General features: G+C 33.1%; 1 protein-coding gene across 3 annotated transcripts in view; it reads left to right on the top strand.

The window, feature by feature from the left end:
• The window catches only part of ABCA5 (ATP binding cassette subfamily A member 5), a 70,015-nt gene that overhangs the window by 14,738 nt on the left and 29,461 nt on the right, over positions 1–25,816 (top strand). For 2 of the 3 annotated variants that reach the window (XM_041725815.1, XM_041725816.1), the window contains 16 exons: positions 358–562; positions 3,093–3,254; positions 4,135–4,223; positions 5,075–5,304; positions 7,119–7,260; positions 8,170–8,358; positions 9,800–9,947; positions 12,073–12,241; positions 13,342–13,400; positions 18,558–18,668; positions 19,899–20,074; positions 20,751–20,870; positions 21,748–21,886; positions 22,571–22,661; positions 22,841–22,980; positions 23,883–24,002. In XM_041725815.1, coding sequence (XP_041581749.1) covers positions 358–562; positions 3,093–3,254; positions 4,135–4,223; positions 5,075–5,304; positions 7,119–7,260; positions 8,170–8,358; positions 9,800–9,947; positions 12,073–12,241; positions 13,342–13,400; positions 18,558–18,668; positions 19,899–20,074; positions 20,751–20,870; positions 21,748–21,886; positions 22,571–22,661; positions 22,841–22,980; positions 23,883–24,002 — 2,290 coding nt within the window. Of the gene's footprint in view, positions 1–357; positions 563–3,092; positions 3,255–4,134; positions 4,224–5,074; positions 5,305–7,118; positions 7,261–8,169; positions 8,359–9,799; positions 9,948–12,072; positions 12,242–13,341; positions 13,401–18,557; positions 18,669–19,898; positions 20,075–20,750; positions 20,871–21,747; positions 21,887–22,570; positions 22,662–22,840; positions 22,981–23,882; positions 24,003–25,816 lie in introns of those variants that run through there. The other variant, XM_041725817.1, reaches the window with a different exon arrangement.

The following is a 25,816-nucleotide window of genomic DNA, read 5'->3' as shown; positions in this document are numbered from 1 at the left end:
TTGTAAGTTAATTTAAATAATGTTATATATAAGAAATTTATTATTATATTTTATATTTAGTAATCTAAGATATTTAAATATTAGTGTTTATGTGATTTTAATTTATGTGACTTGAATTTTAAAATATTTTGGTGAAAATGTAAAGGAAAAATTGTCTAATATTCCTGTTGAGTTAGATGAGATACTTAACCTAATACTTCTTTCAGGATAGAATTGCTTTTACTTTTTGTGCTTAAGAAAGGAGACCCAAATTCCTCATGTTTTTGCTTAGTATTATATTGTTTGCATAGAAATCTTGATGATATTTGCTGCTTTTGGTATATTATATAATCATCTTGTTTGTCTCCTTTATTACAGGAAATTCTTTTTCCACTATTTTTTTTATTTTGGTTAATATTAATTAGCATGATGCATCCAAATAAGAAATATGAAGAAGTGCCTGATAGAGAACTTAATCCTATGGACAAATCTGTTCTGTCTAACTTAATACTTGGATATACTCCAGTGACTAATATTACAAGAAACATCATGCAAAAAGTTTCTACTGATCATCTTCCTGAGGGTATTGTGAGCTTATATATGGATTCTATCTATAACAGTATTTTTTACTTGCTTTATTGAGTAAATTACATTCCTAACACTTAGAGATATGTCCCCTCACCAAAATATAGTTTAATAAAAATTACTAAAATCATTTAATCATGCTGAAGCATGTTTTGTAGGTCTTATTATTATTTTTTTAAATTTTATTTGAGAGAGAGAGAATGAGCAGGGGGGAAGAGCAGAGGGAGAGTTTGAAGCAGGCTTCCCACTGAGCAGGGAGCCCAACACGCAGTCCGATCCTAGGACCCTGGGACCATGACCCGAGCCTAAGGCAGACGCTTAACCAGCTGAGCCAACCAGGTGCCCTGTCTTAATATTTTATATTTAATTCTCAGACCATTTATAAAATAAGCATATTTGTAAAAGGATAAAAGATTTGAAGGAATCTTTTTTTTTTTATTCTGACTCATATAATAAGCTAGAGGTATAGGAGCACCTGGGTGGCTCATTGGTTGAGCACCTGCCTTTGGGCTCAGACTGTGATCCTGAGGACCTGGGATCGAATCCTGGATCAGGCTTCCTGAAGGGAGCTTGCTTCTCTCTCTGCCTTTCTGTGTCTCTCATGAATAAATAAAGAAAATCTTTTAAAAAATAAGGTAGAGGTATGAAGATTACTAAGCAATAATCATTTCAGCCTATCATGCCCATTTATGGAAGTATATGGTATAAACAGAAGTAGTGCTTAGCTTTGGAGACTGTGACTGTGGCTAAGCACCTAAGTCTATTTTTCTCTGTTTGTACTTCTTTTAAGAATAGAGTGGGAAACAGGGGAAACAGTGTAAGTATGTGATACTAATGAGCCTAAAGTGGCTGTGAGAGAACCCAAGACAAGAATTAGAGAAAGTTTGGGGAATATAAAAAATAGTGAAAGGGAATAAAGGGGAAAGGGAAAAAAATGAGTGGGAAATATCAGAAAGGGAGACAGAACATGAGAGACTCCTAACTCTGGGAAACGAACTAGGTGTGGTAGAAAGGAAGGTGGGCTGGGGGTGGGGGTGATTGGGTGACAGGCACTGAGGGGGCACTTGAGGGGATGAGCACTGGGTGTTATTCTATATGTTGGCAAATTGAACACCAATAAAAAATAAATTATAAAAAAAAGAACTCGAGAAAGTGACAGTTTATACTATGATGATTAATGTAATGAAATACTAAATTGTTGAAAATAACAAATTAACATTTTGTCTTAGATAGTTTTAATTAACTTTGAGTATGTATCATCATAGATTTGGATAATATATCACTGAATAGATGATACTTATGTAATCAGGAGCCAGATCATTTTTCCCCTGTTGGTTTCTTTCTGACTTATTACTATTTAATATCTTATTGGTATTTGCTTGTTGGTTTATCTAAGTACAAATCGGATGGATAGCCATAAACATTTAGCATGCCAGCTCGAATTGCTGATCAGAAATGTTGAGAATGAAATTCTCAGGTAATCCTGAGTTAGAGGAAAGCATATACACCAACAGAATCCAAGTCAGTATGTATTAACTTGGATGCTAAAATAGTAGAAATATGTATATAGATTTTTTTTTAAGTTCTGTCTTTTTAACAATAGAACTGTCTGAAAGTTGAACACAAATCCATATATATGGTAGACTGGTAAGATGAACTACCACCCTCTTTATTCAGCTCAATCCTTGTCCACCCTAAAGGTCTGGAAATCATGACAATTCACATTGAAATAACACTTTATAATTTATAGAGCATTTTTATGTTTGTAATTGCATTTGATCTTAACAACGAGTGTGATCAGCTAGGCATTAAGGATGAGGACACTGAAGTTCAGAGAATTAAATTGCTTATCTTTGTTCACACAGCTAATAAGTAACAGTTAAGCACATAATCCTATGTTCTCACATTTTACCACATGTTCTTAAGCTTCTGTAGTGAAGACTAGTTGCTTGTAAATAAAACTCTGAGAAAATATTAAAAAATTGGGATCATCTGATGTGAAAGGAAGTGCAGTAGAGATTAGAGTATTTTCTCCATATATCTTCTAGGAAAGGAACAAGCAATAAGTGATTGAAATGGCAATTTTTACTCAAAGGAGAGTTGTGTCTTAGTTACCAGAGAATGTATTTGGTTTCTGAGAAGAAGGATAATGGAATTTTCTTCAGAAGAAAAATTGGAAAATAAAATATCCATTCACTTATCAAGGAGTTATTTGTATGCTTTACTTTGAAATAGACAAATGAACAGCATATACTGCATAATAAACTATATGCTAAACTTTGTCATATTAATAGCTTTTGTGTTACATAGGTACATAATTTATGTACTCATATGACAGCTGAGAAAGTGTGAAATTATACTATTATTCATTATTATTTAGTATATTTTTATAATGGCTCTATTTTCTTGAAAGAATGAAACAAAAGTGCTTATAAAATATTGTATTCATCAACGTCATGTTAAACTTGGCCTGTTGTTTGGCAGTAAACTTTAAATTTGTGAGTCAACTTTATTATAATATTTTACAGTCATAATTACTGAAGAATATACAAATGAAAAAGAATTGTTAGTATCCAGTCTTTCTAAGCCCAACAACTTTGTGGGTGTGGTTTTCAAAGACTTCATGTCCTATGAACTCCGTTTTTTTCCTGATATGATTCCAGTATCTTCTATTTATATGGATTCAAGAGGTAAATAGCCCTAAGTAATGTTGTAAATCAAATAAATGCATGTTTTTGCTGCTTTTACTTCATATGCAAAATTTGATGTGGTCAAACACTGGCATTTCCAACTGTGTAGTGGTTTACAGAAGAAGACTGTCAGATGTAGCATACATATATGCATACACAAATATCTCCATGTAATATGAAATATAACTTACATAACATGTGTTTTAATATACTTATATATTATTTTAATTATAGTAACAGAAGGCAGAATTTTATCTTGAGTTGTATGACTTTCTGAATTGGCATTTTTTCCTCTATATAACTTTTTTTTAATATATATATAAAACTGTTTTTCACATGTGGTGTGCTACATATCATTTAAATTTCAAGGTCTTGTACCAATGAACTTTATTAGTTTTATGTTGATATCATGGAAAACATCCTTCAGTGCTTAAACCTATGAAGAAATACCACTAACCACAAATGTTTACTGAGCAATGTTAAAGTCTCTTAATGATGAGTACTGAATTTGTGACTTGGTTCCAAAAAGCCCTTACGAACATTTCTTTTTCTGGGCTCTTAACCTGGACTTGTCCTGGCAACTAGAAGTGCTTTAAATCTGATTAAGTCACTGTAGAATGACTTACTTGAAACAGAAAAGTGAGTTATTTTTAAATAATCATGTTTACAGTTAATTTCTTTTTATGTAACTCTTTTATTTCAAAAATTTCAAGTAAATAATCAGGAACATGCTATTCCTTGCCTTCAAAGGGCAATTGCGCATTTTCTTGGGTCCTATGGAGATTGATTAATTATATTGCTTTAGTAACCCTCCATATGTTATCTTTAAAAGAATGCACTTAGTTGTTGTGCAAATATGTCTCACATTTTGTCCCCATAGCTGGCTGTTCAACATCGTGTGAGGCTGCTCAGTACTGGTCCTCAGGGTTCACAGTTTTACAAGCATCCATAGATGCTGCCATTATACAGGTAAATATGATGAAGGAAGTAAAATAAAGCCAAACCATATTTTAGCAATTACGCTCTAAGTCTTTACAGTTAAGATTTGGTTTGTCTGCAGTTAGATGTACTAGATATATATTACAGCTCCTAAAAGAAAAAATATAAGTCATACTTTCTGATGTAATATTTTTCAAACCCCACTTTTATTTGATGGTTTCTAAGCATGTGACTTAGCATTCCATATATCTGTATTGTATCTGTGTTGACCATAGGTAATATTTATGAAAGATCTTTATTTACAGACTTTTCCCCTTGAATAAAAATAACATGGTGCTAATAATCATTCCTAATTCCTCAATTTTATAAGTACATATATTTTTTAAAGATTTTATTTATTTATTCATGAGAAACAGAGAGAGAGAGAAGCAGAGATACAGGCAGAGGGAGAAGCAGGCTCCATGCAGGGAGCCTGAGGTGGGACTGGATCCCGGGTCTCCAGGATCACGCCCTGGGCTGAAGGCGGCGCTAAACTGCTGAGCCATCCGGGCTGCCCTAGAAGTGTGTATTTTTGTTAAGATGTATATAACTGTCTGCTTAAGATGATAATTGTTCAATTTATTTTCTTCGACAAATTATTTCATCAACATTTATACACTTCCCAACTACAGACTTAATGGTATGTTTCCAGAATGAATAAAACAAAAATGTATGCTGTGTGTGTCATGATACTGGGGTCAGTCACTTTATTTCAGGTGTGGTTTTTGAGGATTGTATTTCCAATAGGTTTGTATTACATTTAGGGGTATATTTCTCATATTTTATAGGGGGCCTCTGTCAGAATTAAATTCATTGATTGTATTTGTATTTTCCAATTCTAGCTGAAGACCAATGTTTCCTTCTGGAGGGAACTAGAATCAACTAAAGCTGTCATTATGGGAGAAACTGCTGTGGTTGAGATAGATACCTTTCCCCGAGGAGTAATTTTAATATACCTAGTTATAGCATTTTCACCTTTTGGATACTTTTTGGCCATTCATATCGTAGCAGAAAAAGAGAAGAAGTTAAAGGAGTTTTTAAAGATAATGGGACTTCATGACACTGCCTTTTGGTATGTTATTAAAAGTTTATTATTTAGTGTGATTAATAATTAAGTATAAAGATCTTCATTGTTGTAATTTGTTATTTGCTCAATCTGAGGTGCTGATCCTGTTTACCTGCAATGACTACCTTTGTCTTGGAATATGAGAGTAGGCAACAAGCTTTAGCAATAGATTGTTTTGTTTTGTTTTTTTTTACCATAAGGGAAGTGGTATTTGAAAAACTCATGTTGATATTACATGTTTAAATTTTATTTTATATTTTGTCTTAATTGATGAGGTATGCTCTGTGTATTTCGGTATATAGAATGTAAGAGATCTTGGAAAGTTAGAAATTAATTGTGTGTTACAGTCCTCCTCCAAAATCATAGCATATGAATGTTATTAAAAATGTAATTAAAATGATTAAAGTTGGGATCCCTGGGTGGTGCAGCGGTTTAGCGCCTGCCTTTGGCCCGGGGTGTGATCCTGGAGACCCAGGATTGAATCCCACGTTGGGCTCCTGGTGCATGGAGCCTGCTTCTCCCTCTGCTTATGTCTCTGCCTCTCTCTCTCTCTCTCTCTCTGTGTGACTATCATAAATAAATAAAAATTAAAAAAAAATTTAAAAAAATAAATAAAATGATTAAAGTTTGTGAATGTGGTATATGGGATTTCCCCCCCCCCCCCGGGGAAAACAGTTATTTATGTGAATTAAGATGAAAATATACAAAATAGTTTATAGAGAAACAAATTTGAAAAATATTTTCACAAATGAACTTTCACGTGTCAGCATTTTTATATAATGATGATTTTATAGAGGTGTGCAGTTTTATAAATAATTCTTAGTGAATTTTCCTTTTCCCATTGTGTAGTAGGAAAATTTATTTTGAACTCATTTTGGAGGAGAAGTTAATATTGTGCATATGAGTTGCTATTATAGTCCATTTTACAAAATTTTATTTTATTTAGCCCAATGTAGCAATCAATTATAACACTTTACATAATGGAGTCATTGTTGTGTAACGTATTTTCTTTGCATGTTTCTTTTCTTCTGTCATTTGGGTAGTGGTTGGTTTTTAAGATGCATTGAATTATTAAAGTGCTTTGTGAGGAAGCAGTAGTTGGAAGCATTTAGGCAGATCAATTTCTCAGTGCCTCAGTTTTGCTTCTGGAAAATGATGGAGTTGGTTTTGGTAATGTAGATATCCTTCAGTCCTATTTCAGTGCTTTTGTGGTAGCACATATTAAATCATGATCTGCTTACATTAAAAAGCAACAAATCTAAGTGCTGTAGCAATTCCATTGAACTCTGTTTTGGGAAGAAATTTTGAGTAAATATCTGGAGTCCATTGTTGATCTTGATCTTTCATTGTGTAAATGTAAAGTATGTTGTTGATAAGTGATTGTGTGATTAGTTGATTAGTGTTGTTGTAAAGTATCAAAAGCCGTCAAGAGGTTTAGTTATAGCCCAGGCCATAAGAAAGTTGTTATTAAACTCTTCGATATTTTAAGAAAATCAGAAATGTGCATTATCGAACTTTGGAGAATATTAAATTAGTCATGAATTGTTTTTAATTTGTAAACTTTTATTTGACTCTTGAAAAGATAATCACTTTTTTATCTCTTTGTCAGATTATACTTTTACCTTTAACTTAACCAATGTTGTATTTTTAATTACTTATAAGAGCATTAATTCTCAGTAAATGACTATACACAGGAAAGATAAATACACTTAACTTTAAGGATAAAATGGCTAAAAAAAACTGAAGGTTTTTTTGAAATGATTTTTAAACTGATAAAGCCTATTCATTTAACCATAAATGTGTTTATATTCTCATTTTAGGCTTTCCTGGGTTCTTCTGTATACAAGTTTGATTTTTCTTATGTCCCTTCTTATGGCAGTCATTGCTACAGCTTCTTCGTTATTCCCTCAAAGTAGCTGCGTTGTGATATTTCTACTTTTTTTCCTATATGGGTTATCATCTGTGAGTATTTTAACTTGAAGTGGGAATAAAGAACTATCAAAATAGCTGATTAATATGACAAAGTATTATTCTTTGGTTAACTTGTAGTTGATTTATTACTAGGTTACTGGTAAATGAATTGTATGTAGCATTATTGTACTTCTGTATTTTTAAAAAAGGTACAACGTAGTCTCAAGTTTAAATTTGTTTTCATATAATATATTTCATATACAATCTCACTGAATCTTTATTGTCTTCATATAATCACATTATGTGTATAATTAAGGTTGTCTAGTACTGGACATTTTTCCCCTTTGTTTTCATGAAATCCTGTTTCAAGTTAATTTATATTATAGGGTGATGATTTATAAAAGTATACCTTTATAAACATAACTTTGTGACAGTGTTGATGTTCTTTGGTATATTGGCTGAATTCAGCCTTTGTTTGCACTGGTTCCAGTTTCCATTTTGACTGGCTTGTGTGCCCATGCTGTACCAGCTGTTAAATTTTCTGATGATCATCTTTACGTTAAATAACATAACTTACAAACAACTCAGGCTTCTGTGTACAGTTACTTGATTTTGTATCTTATAAACAGATTGAGTTTAAGAGATAGGTTCTCTCTTTAAAAGCTGGTTGATTTATGTTTTGTTCACATATGTACTCATCTAACTGCAGAAACATAGCTGTTTATGGTTTCTATAGTGTAGAAGTAATCACGTTTGCCTATGTATAGGTAAAATGGAGTGTTTAATGCTTACCATCTTAAGTTTTTTAATGTATCACAATTTACGTGAAAATAAAATACCTTACCATTGCATTTAAAAATTATTTTAATGAATGTATTTTCCAACAAAAATAACTGGTTCTTTCACAAACAAAATTTTGTTTTCATAAAATCCATTAACCTTAATATTTATATTTTACAGATATTTTTTGCTTTAATGCTGACACCTCTTTTTAAAAAATCAAAACATGTGGGAATAGTTGAATTTTTGGTCACTGTGGCTTTTGGATTTGTTGGTCTTTTGATAGTCCTCATGGAAAGTTTTCCCAAATCATTAGTGTGGCTTTTCAGTCCTTTCTGTCAGTGTACTTTTTTAATCGGTATAGCACAGGTAGGTAATATATTTATCTTGCTTTCACTAAATATTTTTTCTCTTCAGTTATGTGTAGCCTGTTATACTATAATGCATACTACTTTGGATTTGCAAAGAAATTTTAAAATGTCCACATGTGAAAGGAATGCTACTTGAATACTGGAGCATATTTTATCTGGGTTTTATTTACATTTTCTCCATTTTTAAGTTTTTCGTTTATTAAATGATCTGTTTATAAGTTTTCTACTTTGTGCATTAGTATGTCTTAGTAATCTATTTCACTGCAATAATTCAATTTGTTAGGCATCATTGTTTAAACATCAGGCAGTCTGGATTGGTCTATGAGCTGGTTACATTGCTGCTTTTGTAAATTTATCGCAGATGTGTACCTGGCAGGAAATTGTGTGTGGAGCAAAACAAATTCTCATGACTGTCTTAGTGAAATAAGTAGACCTGGTGGATTTTATTGCTTTAATGTTCATGGGATTGTCATTCACCTAAATAATATTTATTTTGAAAGTTTTAATTTGATTTTTATTAGCCTTTACAGGGGCCATCAGATTCTAAGGGAAAAATTCTTAGGAGAAACTGCCTTATATAAAGAAACATAAATTTGGTTAATGTATAAAGAAAAATTGTAATTACTTAATATAAGAGATGATTCATGTTGATTAGATAGAATATTCTGATTTGTGAGATCTAAGATTGTTTATGAACATTGAATTAAACAAGTCTTAATTAAGTTGGAACTAAGAACTGTTGTTTACACATTTTAAGAGTCCACTGAGTTCTCCTTCACTTGGGAGGTAGAATAATAGATTCCTAGGATTTTGTTGGTTGTGGGAAGGGCTTTCAGCATTTATTTAACCCATCTCCTTCATTTCACAGATGAGGAGACCGAGATTTAGAGCAGTGTGATTCAAGTTTTTAATCCACCTAATGGAAGATCTGGGACCTAAATGAGGCCTCAGCCTCTAGTATATTTCTTTCTGCTCCCTTACATATATCTATTATGAACAATCTAATAGTTGTGTTAATCAGAATATCTTCTCCCTTTTCAGCATTGAAAGGATGCTGACCATAATTTTATTCTCTAATTCTTATTTGACTTCCATGTGGACCATTTGTTTGCATCAGTTAATATTAACAGCATGCTTTCTTGTTATTTCTTTAGATAGTCATCGCATTAGAATTAAAAGCCCCAGGAGTGGAAATGTACTAGTTTTAGAAACATAACACTAAAAAGGATTAAAATGAATTGTTGTGATAAACTTATATTTTGGTAAAATTCCTGTTGTTTTTCTTGTAAACTCATACTACTGATTTGGTAGATTGTTTAATCTGTTAAAAGGCCCAGTTTGGTTACTACCAATCTAGATAATTATGAGTAATTCCAAGTAGTATTAGCTTTTGCTTATTTTTATCATTTTTATATACTAAAGTTGTTTCTGTTTTTCAGGTCATGCACCTAGAAGATTTTAATGAAGGTGCTTTATTTTCTAATTTGACTGAAGGCCCATATCCTCTGATTATTACTATTGTCATGCTAGCGCTTAATAGTATATTCTATGTCCTCTTGGCTGTCTATCTTGATCAAGTCATTCCAGGTATGCAGGTAGTTATTGGATTTTACTTTAAAGATTTTTTAGTGTTTTTGCTTACATAGGGTCAACTTAATCTCAATTTTTGTTTAAGTCAGAGTAACCCCAAGTCACATTTGTCGTTCAAGCTTTTAAATTAATTTCAAATTAGTGTGTTTTGTACCTGTGTCTTTTTTTTAAGACTTTATTTATTTATTTATGAGAGACAGAGAGAGAGATCGAGACAGAGACACAGGCGGAGGGAGAAGCAGGCTCCATGCAGGGAGCCTGATGTGGGACTCGATCCCGGGACCCCAGGATCACGCTCTGGGCTGAAGGCGGCGCTAAACCGCTGAGCCACCCGAGCTGCCCTGTACCTGTGTCTTAACCACTCATGAATATAAGCAGTTTGCTTTGAAAACATTTAAGTCTCTAACTGAATTTATCTCTGTCCTTCCCTGTGTCAGTGTTTCTTGGCTAAAGTATTTCACTGTTTTGCCCTCTAAGGTACAAAATTATGAAGTAATCTTGTAACTCCTACCATTCTCCTTATCTTTTGGCATCTCTAGCCAACTCCTGTAGATTCAAAGTATTGTTAAAGTATCTCACACTCCCTTGACCTTCCCCTTTGAGTTCCTCATTACTTTTGTCTGTGTTCTAGACCTGCACTTATATGGTAACAACTAGGCACAAATGGCTTTTAAAATTTGAATTAATTAGAATTTAAAAAATTAACAGTCCATTTCCTCCATAGCACAAGTCACCTTGCGACCGACTGCTCCATAGCTATATGTGGCTGTTGCTATGTTGTGCAGTACAGATACAGGACATTTCCATCACTGCAGAGGGATAGGTTGGGCAGTCTACACCTTTGTAATACCTCTCATTTCATTATCTGCCTTCAGTCTAAAATTTCACCTTTCCCTTTAATCAAGTTAATCTCCTCAGAAATCACCACTCGGGGCATATCCTCATGAATTAAATAGAAACTCCTTATATATTAATGTCCTTCACAATAGTTTTATATATTTAATGCCTTCTTTTCACTCTCTCCCTCCTCATTTTATTTTATATTTCTCCATACAATCCTCTTTACCTATTTAAACACAGCTCCAGGATATCAGTTAGATTGTTTTTAGTTACTCTTAACAGAAAACCATTTAATTGGCTTAAACAAGAAGGAAGAAGGAAATCCATCATTTTACTCAAAAGGAAGTCCAGAGATAGGCTCTGAGTTGGTTGACCTGCTCAACTATGTCATCAGGGACCCGCTTTCTCCATACTTTGGCCACCTGTGTCTGTGTGGCAGGTTTGCTCTCCTTCTGGCTACAGTGGTATGCTTCTTTGTTCATGGGAACAGGGAGGATGGGAAGAGGGAGGATGAATCTTTCCCCAACCTAAATAAACCCTTTGCTTTTGTCTAATTGTTACATGGTTATGCCTGGAGCAGTAAGTCATCTAAGAGTGCAACATACTGATTATATCAGTTAGGGTCTTCTCTGTAGTTGGGATCAGATCAGACATGACCATCTAGGAGAGGAGTGGCTATTTAAAAAAATGGGAATGTCGGTTTTGGGGGAAAGGAGGTGAGAAGGGTTATATACTATGTGAGAACCATCAATGTCTACCATGTCTAAGTCTTCTATGCCTGTCCTGTAGCTGTGTTACTCTTCTGATTTTAAAAAGTCTTCTCTGAAAAAAAAAAAGTCTTCTCTGTGAACTATATCCACTTTTCTAAGTATTAAATACTAGCTGTTTTCAGAGACTTTCTAAGAGGATATTCATTTAAGCCTTCAGGATATATTCCCTATCTAGAAATAAACTTTTCCTCTTGAACTCTTACTAGCACCATGGATGACATGCATAATGTTCTGCATTGTGTTCTAGCCATTTTTTGTATATATGTACTCATAAAGATGATAGTTGCTTTAATGGAAAATGTATTTCACTCACCTTCATATTCCCATGCACTCAAACTGTTTATGCCCTGGAATTATGCCAATAAAACATTTTTCACACAGTGCTGATTTAATGCTTTTTATGTAAACTTCAGATCTAGGTTGTATGTTTCTCATACTACTTTGATAATTTGAAACCTGGTTTTTAGAAATAATTTGTTATGATAATTAAGTTTTTTTTTTTTATTTTCCAGGGGAATTTGGCTTACGGAGATCATCTTTATATTTTCTAAAGCCATCATATTGGTCAAAGAGCAAAAGAAATTATAAGGAGTTATCAGAGGGCAATGTTAATGGGAATATTAGTTTTAGTGAAATTGTTGAGCCTGTTTCTTCAGAATTTATGGGAAAAGAAGCCATAAGGTATCATTTAATCTTTGGCAATTTATGTATAAGAAGTATTGATGTAACCTGCTACATTTAAATCCTGTTTTTTAAAAAGTACATATATCTTAAGAGATTTGGTACACATCTCATTTTTAAAGCACACTATTGCCTACTTCTGCTTTAAGTTCTTTTCTTTGAACCATTTAAAATAATGGCTAGTTTTGAAATTTTATGTTTCAATAGAAATTTTTAAAAGTAGTAAAACCTGTTATTTTACAATTAAGCTGTTTTCAAATTTGCTCCATTATGTAGATTGAAAAAGAATAAATATTAACTTTATAATTTTATTCAGGCTACATTGTTTAAGCTATATGACATATTGTCTTTGGTTAATTTCATAAATCTTTGGGTATTTTGAGGTAACTAAAGTATCAGTTTAATTTCTGTGAACCAGGAAATTCACTACTATGCCTTGCTAGATCAGTCAAAACCAAATTTAAAAATAACAGGAAGAAGAAAGAGAAAAGAAATAAAAGTGGAAGAAAAAGTAAAGATACTATAATGTGTTTTTCAAATTTAAGAAAAATACATAAAAGCAAGGGAGAGCCAAATACTTAGGATGTAATGAGTGAGCTAATGGTCTGTCTTCTAAAGGGCAAAGTTTAAACTGGTTAACAAAACCATTGATTCTTTAAAAAGTTATTTAAGACATTTAAAGTGGAATGAGAGAACCACTTCACATTTATAAATAGTTTGAAATGTGTGCTGATGTGAAATACAGCATTTGATTTTTAATCTCCCTTAGCCTGATATATTTGTATTTGATAAATTACAAACAGAAAGTACCAAAAATGAAAAGGAATCTATAAATTGCTTGAGCCATATGCTTTATTTATAAAAGTTGGCTTGTCATGAAAAATGAATGAATGACACTTAAAATGGAGAGGAATACTATATATTTCTGTGGTTTCTTTAAAATTTTTATAATCATTGTCAGCTCTCTTAGGTTTATTGTTTTAGTAGAAAGGTACTTTGTTATTCTTATTAAATATGGCAGCTTTGATAAAAATATTATACATGAAAACACATCCTTATAAATTGCATTAAATACTTAAATAGAATATGGTGTTTTTCAGAATCAGTGGTATTCAGAAGACATACAGAAAGAAAGGTGAAAATGTGGAGGCTTTGAGAAGTAAGTATCTTTCCTTGTTTGCGGGAAAATTAAACTTCTTTACCACACTTTTCTTTCTTTTAGGGGTACTTTCATTTATTTATGTGATTAATATTCATAATAAAATTAACATCAAGGGCAGCCCGGGTGGCTCAGCAATTTGGTGTCGCCTTAAGCCCAGGGCCTGATCCTGGAGACCCAGGATTGAGTCCCACGTTGGGCTCCCTGCAAAGAGCCTGCTTCTTCTTCTGCCTGTGTCTGCATCTCTCGCTCTGTGTCTCTCATGAATAAATAAATAAAATCTTTAAAAAAACTAAATAAAAAAAAATAAAATTAACATCAAAATAGTAAAAGGAAAAAGTAGTTTCTATTAAAGATGAAAAATATTCAATTCTTGAGGTGCTTGGGTGACTCAGTCTGTTAAGCGTGTCAGGTTGTGATCACAGGGTCCTGCTTGGCAGGGAGCCTGCTTCTCCATTTCCCTCTGCTTGTGCTTTCTTATGAATAAATGAAATTTAAAAAAAAGTAAAAGAAAAAGATTCAACTCTTTGAACAAGTCTGTGTCCTTTTTCATTTTATTATTGTGCATGTGTTTACATGTTAATTATTTTTTTCCGTTTTGACCCAGCATAGGGTTTCTCAACCTCGGCACTACTGACATTTTGAGTCTGATAATTAACTTGCTGTGGGAACTATTCTGAGATTGTAGAATGTTTAATAAGGTGTCAGGATTCTTCAGAAGGAATAGAACATATACACAGACACAGCTACACGTACATACAGAGAGCAGGTGACCTGGAGGGATAGGGAAGGAGGGAATAAAGAGGTTATTTTTAAGAAATTGGTTCACATGATTGTGGGGTCTGACAAATCTGAAATCTGTAAGGCAGAATGGCAGTTTGGAAACTCAGGTAAGAGGTGAAGTCGCAGTCTTGAGTCCAAAATTCACAGGATAGGGGGATCCCTGGGTGGCTCAGCGGTTTAGTGCTTGCCTTCAACCTAGGGCCTGATCCTGGAGTCCTGGGATCAAGTCCCACATTGGGCTCCCTGCATGGAGCCTGCTTCTCCCTCTGTCTGTGTCTCTGCTTCTTTCTCTCTCTGTGTCTCTCATGAATAAATAAATAAAATCTTAAAAAAAAATTCACAGGATAGGTTGGCAGGCTGGAAATCTCTGGTACAGTCTTGAGGCAGAATTCTCTTTTCTGAGGGAAACGTGTTTTTGTTCTGTAGGCCTTCAGCTGATTGGATATGGTTTATCAGTATTATGGAGGCATCCAAATTGGAAAAGAAGCAATGAAACTGCATTTGTAGTTTATATGAGTATCCATTTAAAAACTTTGATTAGATCTACAAAAATGTTAGTGGAGCTAAAATGAATTTAGCAAGGGGGACAAGGATATAAGATAAATATGAAAAAATCAATCATATTTCTATATATTACTAAAAATTAAAATTAAAAATAGCATATATCTTAGTATCTGAAAATATATTTATAGATAAGTCTGACAAAAGATGTAACAGATTTGTACCCTGAAAAATAAAACATTGCTGAAAGAAATCAAAGAAATAAGTGGAGAGAGATACCGTATTCATGGGTGAGATGACCCAATGTTGGCTGTCAGCTTTACTCACATTTCAGTAGATTCAGATACAATTAAAAATCCTATATTAGAGGGGCACCTGGGTGGCTCAGTTGGTTGAGCATCTGCCTTTAGCTCAGGTCATGATCCCAGGGTCCTGGGATTGAGCCTTGCATCAGAATAATTCTATGAAGTGAAAGGAGCCAGAAATAAAATAGTAATAGTGTATGATTACATTCATATAAAATTAAAGAAGCAGAACTAGTATTTAGTGAAAAAAAGATCAGTGGTTACCTGGAGATGGGCAGAGGTGGGTAGAACAGGCAAGGGGGAGACATTTTAAAGCAGGACTTTTTGTGGAGATATGTTCATTATCTTGATAGTGGTGATGGTTTTATGGTTATATGCACATATCAAACTTAGCAGGTTGTTTGACATATGTACAGTTTGTCAACCGTATCTCAATATTGTTATTTTGAAAATTAAATCAACTGGGTTGTAAGATTGAGCCCCAAGTTGGGCTCTGCGCTGGGTGTGGAGCCTATTTAAGATTCTCTCTCTTCCTCTGCCTACCACCCTTCTCTAAAAAAGAAAAAAATAAAGTGGTTATAAATGTGTCGTTTAACTTCTGGACTGTATTTTGTTCCACTGGTCTATTTATCCTTGCTTCTACACTTTTTTTTAAACTATTGTAGCTTTATAGTTTGTCTTGATAACTATATTTATTTGTTTTAAAGATTTTATTAATTTATTTGAGACAGAGCACAAGCAGAGGGTGGAGAGGAGGGTCGGGGGAGAGGGAGAAGTAGATGCTCCATTGAGCAGGGATTTTTTTTTTTTTTTTTTACCACACTCACATTTATTTTAGCTTGCACTTTACAGTTCACAAAGTGGTATCTCCTGATCATTTATTAAGTCTCATGAATGCTGTGGATAGTAGCTGTTATCAGTGCCATTTCTGGATGAAGAAACCAAGATTTAGAGAAATTTTAAAAAGAGATCACATTGGCTAATAGACTAGTTGGTTTAGAAGACTGTAGGTGGGATAATTTGCCTTTTTTATATGGTCTCTCATCCCTCAATTGGCTAGTTGGACTGGAAGGAATTGAGTATTTTTTATTGTGCCATTTCTCATTTCCCTCCTGTTGGCTTCTTAATTATACATGCTTTTTTTTTTTTTTAGAAATTACTCTTGATAATATGAAATGTATTCTTGACTTATAAATTAGTGCTTTACTAATTTATAGCATCTGTAAAATTGTAAAGCAAGAAAAGGAAGTCCAGGACCTTACTTTTATCCCTACTTATCCCTTTTATCTCTATTCCAACTTACTGTTGCTTTCATGTATTTTAATTCTACATACATTTTAAACCAGAGATAATGGTCATTAGTGTTGTTTTTAACAGACTGTTCCACTTATATTTATCTATATATTTACCGCATGATTTAACTTTGTTACTTCCTGCATTTCTGATCTTCCATCTAGGATAATTGTGCATGAAAAGAATGTTTTTGTGGTTTCCTTTAATGTAGTTCTACTGATGATATATTCTCTCAGTTTTTGTTTGCAACTATCTTTTTTTTTCACCTTTAGTTCTGAAGGATATTTGTCTGTATATATAATTTTAGTTTAATGGTTATTTTTTTTTCCAGCAGTTTAGAATGTAATCTGTTGTCTTCTTGTTTCCATTGTTTTGGCTGAAGAGACAGCTGTTGCTTTTATTATTTCTCTGTTGTTGGTATATATTTTACCCTGGCCATTTTTAAAGCCTTTCTTTTGGTTTTCCAGCAGTTTTACTACCACTTGCCTTGGTGGTGCTTGTTTGTTTTACATTTATTCCACTTCAGGTAAAGAAGTGCTTCTTGAATCTATGACTTGATGTCTGTCTTCTGTTTAAAAAAAATGCTCAGTCATTTCTCTTCCAGTGTTTTCCAGTATTGCTTCTGTCCTATTTTTTCTTCCCTTTAGGTTTATTATCATAGGTTTACGACTTTTCATTTTATCCCAGGTGTCTTTTATTCTCTTTTCTGAATTGTTTATTGTTTTGTCTCTCCATGCCTTAGTCTAGATATTTCCTTTTTTAAAATTTTTTAAAAAGATTTTTTTAATTTATTAATGAGAGAGAGAGAGAGAGAGAAAGAGAGAGAGGCAGAGATATAAGCAAACCTGGGACTTGATCCCAGGTCTCCAGGATCATGCCCTGGACTGAAGGTGGCACTAAACTGCTGAGCCACCCGGGCTGCCCAGATTTTCTTTATTCATGAGAGACAGAAAGAGAGAGAGAGGCAGAGACGCAGAGGGAGAAGCTGGATCCATGCAAGGAACCCGATGGAGGATTCAATCCCGGACTCCAGGATTACGCCCTGAGCTGAAGGCAGGCGCTAAACCCCTGAGCCTAGATATTTTCTTATGATGTTTCTTTTCATTTACTAATGACAGTTGGGTCTAACCTGATTAAACTGTGTATGGAAATATTTTTCACTTATCCTTTCCACTTTTTGTCTTGCCACTTGGTTCTTTTGTATGGTTTTTAGTTCTTTGCCAATGTTCTTTTTAGAGCACGATGGCATGGCTGTTTTAGAATCTTATGATGTCAATATCTTCATCTCCTCTGGGTCTGTTTCTGTTACCTGTTTTTTCTGTTGAGTTTTGATCTTCTCTTACTGTTTCCTGCCTGGTGGTTTTTTACTGAGTGCTGTGTATTGCATATGAAAATTGCAGACATTATTTGATGCTCTGGATGATGTGATCTTCCTCTAGAGAGGATTTATTTTTGCTTCTGGCCTGAAGCTTTAGGGATAACTGAGAATCCAAGGTCACCTTCATCAGATCAGGGTCTGCAATAATTCTGAGCTGGTTCAGATCCCTATTTTTTTTCCTCTTTTAATCATTGACCTGTCCATCTGGTGATAGTTACTCATTTTATGTTTCTTTTAGTTAATTTTTTTTTTACTTTATTTATTTATTTATTTATTTATTTATTTATTTATTTGAGGAGAATGAGAGGGAGGAGGGACAGAGGGAGAGAAAGAATCTCAAACAGGCTCTCTGCTGAGCATAGAGCCCAACACAGGGCTCTGTCTCACAACCCTGAAATCACAACCTGAGATGAAAGCAAGAGCTGGATGCTCAACCAACTGAGCCACTGAGGCACCCTATGTTTCTTTTATTTAAATTAAATTTCTCAAGCATTTACTCAGCCATTCCCATGTTATTGATTAATTTCTAGGTTTCTGCCAATGTTTAACTTTGTTAATACCCTTGGGAACAAATTTTTGTTTGTCCCTTATTTGTTTTAATTACCTTAGGAAGTCCCAATAGTAGGTTCACAAAAACCTCCCCAGTGTTTTGTGTATTCTTAAAATCTGTTAGTATAAACAAAAAATAAGTTTTTTTTTACTTGTTCATACCACTGACTGTTACAAGGAATTCTTATCCTATAATATTAACTATTATGCTGTTAATTAAATATGCTAATAACTTTAAATCTATCATTAAACCTACTGACTTATTTCAAGATTATTCAAGTATTATGTATTATTTTGCATAGCTCAACAGAAATAAAAATCTCATTTGAGTCTTCTTTTCTGAACTAGGTTTGTCATTTGACATATATGAGGGTCAGATTACTGCATTACTTGGCCACAGTGGAACAGGAAAGAGTACATTGATGAATATTCTTTGTGGACTATGCCCACCTTCTGATGGTGAGAGTTTTCTGACTTCAAAAAAATTCTCTTACTTTGGTTTATTAGTGTTATTAACCCAAGTACTACAATATCATTATTTGTCCTTGAGTTATACTTACATAAATACGTATCATTTATTCTTTATCCTTGATTTATCCAGACATGTACTGATTGATTTTTTCAGTGATTTGAGATCAACTTCAGTGCCTATAAATGTGTTTTATTATTTTTTTTACTATACACATTTGTTTTTCAATAGAAAATAAAAAATGATTGATTTAATCATGTTTACTAAAGTAAAAAGGATCTGATTTTGTTACTTGTATCAGATATTTTGTATTTTTCATTTTCAAGGAAGGATAAATCAGTAATTAATTGGAAATTAAATGACACCTATAGATATTTTAGATTGTAAGTACAGATTTCTAAATATGCAACAACAGTTCAAAAGGAAAGAATGATAAGTATCAACAGAATCTCCTAAAATGGAATTATAAGAGCAATACCTTAAACATATACTTTTTAAATGTAGGTGAGAATTTAATATGGCAGCTCAGCTCCACAATAACCTAATAGAGCAGCAGTACAATAAATATTTTACTCTAAGAAAGGCTGAATTTCCATATATTGAATCTGTATTTTTAAAATGTATTTTAATTTTCAAAATTAGTTTTGTTGCTTATCCCTAATTGTGTCACTTTATAATGGTGGTAGGGATATCTTACATTTAATAGGAATTTATGATTTTTGTTAGAATTCTCCACACATTATCACATTGATTTAATAGTTCTTAAATTTAAGTGTTATAGATTTGTCTTTAGTTTATAGAAGAGAAAATCTGGAATTCAGATTGATTTTCTCCAGACCACACGTACCTACTTAGGGGAAAATTCTTAGTTTCTTTGTTCTGTCCACCACTGAATAATGCCTGGAAATGAAAGAAAATTGCTACCAGAATGTCAGTGTAAATAATGTACCAGTATGCAGTTATATTTAGTGTTAAGCTCTGGTTAAGATCTCTTAATCTTTTCACTATGTAATACCAATGAAGGAAAATAAGGTTGGAATATAAGATGTAAACACATCACCAATAGTATGGAAATGAGAGCTTGTTGTGTCTTCCAAGTTTATATTAACTCCTACCTTATATATTTACTATATACAAGTAACTAAGTTATTAGTGTATATAAAATAATATATACTTTTTAATAATGTTAGTATAAATTTAAATATATATTTTGCTTTTAGGATTTGCATCTATATATGGACACAGAGTCTCAGAAATAGACGAAATGTTTGAAGCAAGAAAAATAATTGGCATTTGTCCACAGTTAGATATACATTTTGATGTTTTGACGGTGGAAGAAAACTTATCCATTTTGGCTTCAATCAAAGGAATACCAGCCAATAATGTAATACAAGAAGTATGTCATCCATATAGAAATTTTTGCTTTATTCCCTGTAAATTTATAACCTTTTATAATAACTGTTATAAAGCTATTATAGCATCTGCCTTTGGTTCTGGGTGTGATGTGGGATCAAGTCCCACCCTGGGCTCTCTGTGGGGAGCCTGCCTCTCCCGTTGCCTATGTCTTTGCCTCTCCTTCTGTATCTCTCATGAATAGATAAATAAAATCTTTTAAAAAAATGCATGAAAATCTTAATAAAAACTTGTTCTGAGCCAGTAAACAGAAATACATTACAAAGAATTGGATGGAATTTGGAGTAAATATTTTAGTACATATAAAATAGTCTTTGTCTGGATGATACTAGCCTCTCAATTTAAGTTTTTCTTTTGTTTCTTCCTTTCCTTTCACATCTACCTCCCTTCCTCCACCACACACACACACACACACACACACACAAAGCCTTCCAACTGATCCTTCACCACTACCCAGGAAGTCACAAAAGTAAAACAGACCTTTCAATCAGGAACCTTTTTATGTGTTATTTTAAATTATATATGAATACATGTCAAAACTAAATTCTGTACTAAAAGAACATTTCTTAAGTTGATATTAAAATCGGAACACTTAAAAATTAATATTGATAATTATGTAAATCATATAATTTAAAAATAACATTGTTTTCACTTTACAGGTACAGAAGGTTTTATTGGATTTAGACATGCAGCCTATCAAAGATAATCAAGCTAAAAAGTTAAGTGGTGGTCAAAAAAGAAAACTGTCTTTAGGAATTGCTGTTCTTGGGAATCCAAAGGTAAATAAATATTAATGTATAATTCACAAATATAATATATTGTATATTTACATAGAATAGTTGTAAAGTTTCCACATACATAAAACACTATGCATTATTATGGATGTGATTAAAATAATAAGATTTTTAAACTGGAGTCATAAAGATAAAACATATTTACAGTAGTGGTTACTTCTAGGAAGTGGAATGGAAGGGACAGGTTTTAGTTACATTTGCAGTGTTTTATTTGTTTTAAAAAAGATCTACGGAAAATATGGCCCAAAAAATGGCATTTGTTATGTATCAGTGGTAGCTATACTAATTCTCTCTCTAGTTTTCTGTATTTTCATAATAGTTCTGAATAAAATTTTAAAACAGAACAAAACCAGAGGAATAGTTCAGCTTTTCACTGTTTCTGCTGATTTTATTTTGTGTCCGTTCTGTGCTTTTCTTTGTCCTCTAGAAACAGAACCATCTGATATCGTGCTTTGCACAGGGCTGAGATGCAGCCTGAGCCATCTTGGTCCCTGCCATCCTGCCGCATTTCTCCTTGCTGCTATAGCTTGGGATCACTGTGGATTCTGGCTTTATATTAATTTATCTTTTTCCCAAACCTCACCAATGTTTTATTTTTTAGTTTATGTATCTGATTATTATTGCACATATGTCTTATATGTTACTGATAATAGTTTTTTAAAATTGAAACAGATATATTCACTTGCCAAACTGATAATTTAAAAAATTTATGCTTAGCTCATATATGACTGAAAAATTCAGTCCTAATATACTTCTGGTTGGAATAATAATTTGAAATGGGGAAGTTTTCCAGTGTCCATAAATTTTACATATTTTAGTTCTTCTGAGGATTCTCTGCCATTCCCTATTCTTTTTCACACAGATACTATTGCTAGATGAACCAACAGCTGGAATGGACCCCTGTTCTCGTCATATTGTTTGGAATCTTCTGAAGTATGGGAAATCTAATCGGGTGACAGTGTTTAGTACTCATTTCATGGATGAAGCTGACATTCTTGCTGGTGAGATTTTTATTTTTGAAGCATAAGGTCATGGGACCAAATAGGAAATGGACATAGAGATGCAAAATCTTGATGAATAAAGAAGCTATGTGATCTTCACAGATGTGTGTTTTAAACTTTTTAAAAACTACATATTTTTATGTTTGGGAGTCCTGCAGACCATCTCAGATTCAGTAATTTGCTAGGGGAACTACGAGGACTCAACATACAGTATTTAGGAGTTAATACCACAAGACTGAAAGGATATGAAGCAAAATCAGCAAAATGAAAAGGCACATGGGACATGGAGGAAACCAGACATGAGCTTCCAAAAATCCTTTCCCAGTGGAGTCACTGAATATGCTTAATTTCTCTAGCAAGGAGTTGTTAACAACATATGTGAAATGTTGTCTACCAGGGAAGCTCATTAGAGACTCTGTGCAAGAGAGTGGCTTTATCACTTAACATCTATGTGAAACATGGGCAGACAGTATGTTTTCTCGTTGCCTCAGTGTTCTCATTTAAAAACCAGGTAGTGATAATCTGGTACCTTTCAAATAAAGTTGTGAGTATTTAAGGATGTTTTAATGATGGTATTGGTGTCTCATATGGTAGTTCACAAAATATAAATGCCAACTAACTTAAAAATTGAACTGCAAATGCTGTTACTAACTAAAAAATTGAAATGCAAATTTCTGTTTGCAGATAGGAAAGCTGTCATATCACAAGGAATGTTGAAATGTGTTGGTTCTTCAATTTTTCTCAAAAGTAAATGGGGGATTGGCTACCGCCTAAGGTATGATTCATTCTTGATTGACTTTATTCTTTATAATATTCTTGGTCTACTCTTACTATATTTCAGATTTGCCATAATATGCTTTGTCCAGTTTTTATGGCACTAACTTTACTTCAAGCATTCAGATTTTACTTTTGGTTGCTTATTATTAAAAAGTTATGACTTTTGGTTTTCTCTAGCATGTACATAGACAAATATTGTGCCACCGAATCTCTTTCTTCCCTGGTTAAACAACATATACCTGGAGCTACCTTATTACAACAGAATGAACAACAACTTGTGTATAGCTTGCCTTTTAAGGACATGGACAAATTTGCAGGTATTACTTTCAGTTTCCTGATTGTTGAACCAGGATCTTGCATTGGGAATAGGTTTTCTTGATTTACTGTGTTGTTTAATTTTCTGTGTAATATGTACATGTTCCTAGGTGGTTTTACTTTACTTTTACGTTTCTGTAAAAGTAATTTGCTTTTGAGAATCAGAAACTATAAGTTAATGTGCGGGGGTTTTTCTTCATCTTAAAAACAATATGCAAGAAACCATTATGTTAACTTAAGGAAAAGTATTTGCTTTGTTGTCAAGATTGTTCCATTTGCTTGGAGGCTTCCTGGGAATATGTAATATTATACACACACAGAATAGTGTATGCATTCTCAAGTTCTTTTCCAGTTTCATAATTCCATAATGAATTATATAATAAATAGACCCTTGAATTATTTTAATTGTGGCATTAATTTTCACCTTCATGATGAGGAACTCACACTCAGTCTCCTTTATCTGTTTAGAGATATCTTCATAACCAAAAGGATGTTATTGATGCAGATATGTTGTGCAGGATTCTCTTAATATTTATCTCATTTGGACAGATTTTTTTTTATTAATTTAATTGATTTTTTCCTGGGGGAAAAAAGAATCCTTAATTAACTGGAATAAAATATATATGTCAACTTTAATATACCGTGTCATTCTGTCTGTAAAATATTTCTTAGGTTTAATTTATAGTATGATAAATATCCACTAGATATAGCTCTATAAACAAACATTCCTTGGGGTCCTTAGCAATTTTTAAGAATGTTAATGGGGTTCTGAGACCAAAAATTTTGAGAACTACTGGACTGGCAGAGTAGATTTAGTCCTATCCCATTTTTAAAGAGTATTTTAGAATAATTCATGATGATATGCTAAACTACACAACATTCTTTCCTTTTTTTTTTCTTTTAGGTTTATTTTCTGCTCTAGACAGTCATTCAAACTTGGGTGTTATTTCTTATGGTGTTTCCATGACAACTTTGGAAGATGTGTTCTTAAAGCTAGAAGTTGAAGCAGAAATTGACCAAGCAGGTAGAAACAAAACTAACAAAAAATTTTAGGCAATAAACCAGAGAGATGGTGAACAAGATGAATAATTATATGAGCATATGAAATATGTTTTTAGAGGAAGAAAGGGTAGATTAGATAGAAACAGGTAAATAAATAAGTAACTGAGATATTTACTGAAAACAGTAGGAGTTGTGAAGGAAATAATGGGGTGGTCTTGGGAGGCAGATAACTTAGATTGTATCTTTAGGGAGGACTGTGTTGAGGTGATAAACTAAGACTTGGATGGCAAGAAAAATGTAAATACATGAGGATTTTATTGCAAAGCTTTTTGGGTAAAGGGAACTGCTAGTGCAAACTGTTAATTAACGAATGAGTTGGATATGTTTAATGACCAAGAAAAGGCCACTGCAGATAGAGTTTAGAGAACCAAAGAGATTAGAGGGGAGGGCCAGGGGCCAGATCATGTTTAGTCTTTGAATATCTGGAAAAGAATTTGATTTTCTTAGTGCGATGTGTAGCTATTGAGAATTCTAAAGCAAAGGAGTAACATGATCTCATTTGCATGTTTAAAAAATGCATTCTGGGGGCACCTGGATGGCTCAGTGGGTTAAGTATCTAACTCTCTTCATAAAAGGAGATGTAAAAGCACAAACAAAATAGTGTTTTAGGAGAGATGAAGTGATTACTTATTTTCTGGTTGCTGTGAAGAATAAGATAAGAACAGAAAAGATGACTTTGGTAACATAGAAGACAGTGAGGGCTTTGGAGTGTGGAAGACAGTGGTGACCTTGACAGCAGCCATTTCAGTGGTGTGGTAAAAGTCAAAGCTGGTTCTGTGAAGTTTAAGGTGAGAAGGTGAGTTGAGTAAACAATTGAAAATGAGCATGATTGGGGTGATGGTAATGTGTCACAAGGTGAAAGAAACAATGTTTCTCTCAAGCATGGAAAAAAGAGAGGAGTCAGGTTTATGATAAAGATGTGAAATCAGATTATAAACAGAGAAAGTTCACATAAAAGTTTTAGATCTTACATAATTAGAGGGAGAACAAGATCTCAAATTTGGACATGCTTCCAGTTTGATGAAATTGGGTAGAGATGAAAGTGTGGGAGTAGGAGAAATAGTTAGAGGTCAGGATATAGAATGTATTATCAATGCGTATGCTTGTAACACCTTGGATGATGGAAGAGAATTAAGTGGAAAAAATGCTTATATCTAATGCTAAATACTTTGAAGTGTAGGAAGTAGTCTGTAGAAATATTTGGGTAGTGGGGATAAAGATGAGAAGGCTATGTGCAGTGTAGGTATTACGGCTTTGTTCTGTATACCTTGAAGTTCACCATGCAGAATAAATTTACCTGTAACATTGGCTTGCATTCAGTTTGGCTGATTTTGTTTTATTTTTCAAGTGTTAAAAATGTCAAATTCTGTAGAAGGTAAATTGGTGTTCACTGAATACCGTGATTGTAATGTATAATGTTTTAGCTCCATTTTTAGTTTGATTTAGTCCATTGTATCAGGGAGAGATTAGACTGGTTCCTCTTACTAAGTCATTCATCTAAACTGTTGAGTTGCGAAGGTCCCAGGATAACCAGGCTGTGGTTCAGTATTACTTTATGCGTTATTCTATTCCACTCTTAAAGTTTTTAATGTTTACTCATTTTTAAAATTTAACATAAAGATAACTTTATAGTTATCATAGAAGTTTTTGGTTCTCCTCATGCTGAAACCAATTTTCATCTTTTTATTTTTTTTCATTTAAAAAAAAATTGATTCATAAAAATAACCTTTTTTCTTATCCTCACTGATTAATATTATCAGTGTTTGGTCTCATGGA

This window comes from Vulpes lagopus, chromosome 12 (assembly GCF_018345385.1).
Source record: "Vulpes lagopus strain Blue_001 chromosome 12, ASM1834538v1, whole genome shotgun sequence".
NCBI lineage: Eukaryota > Metazoa > Chordata > Mammalia > Carnivora > Canidae > Vulpes > Vulpes lagopus.
Note: the sequence above shows the minus strand (reverse complement) of the source record. Positions and strands in the feature narration are given on the sequence as shown.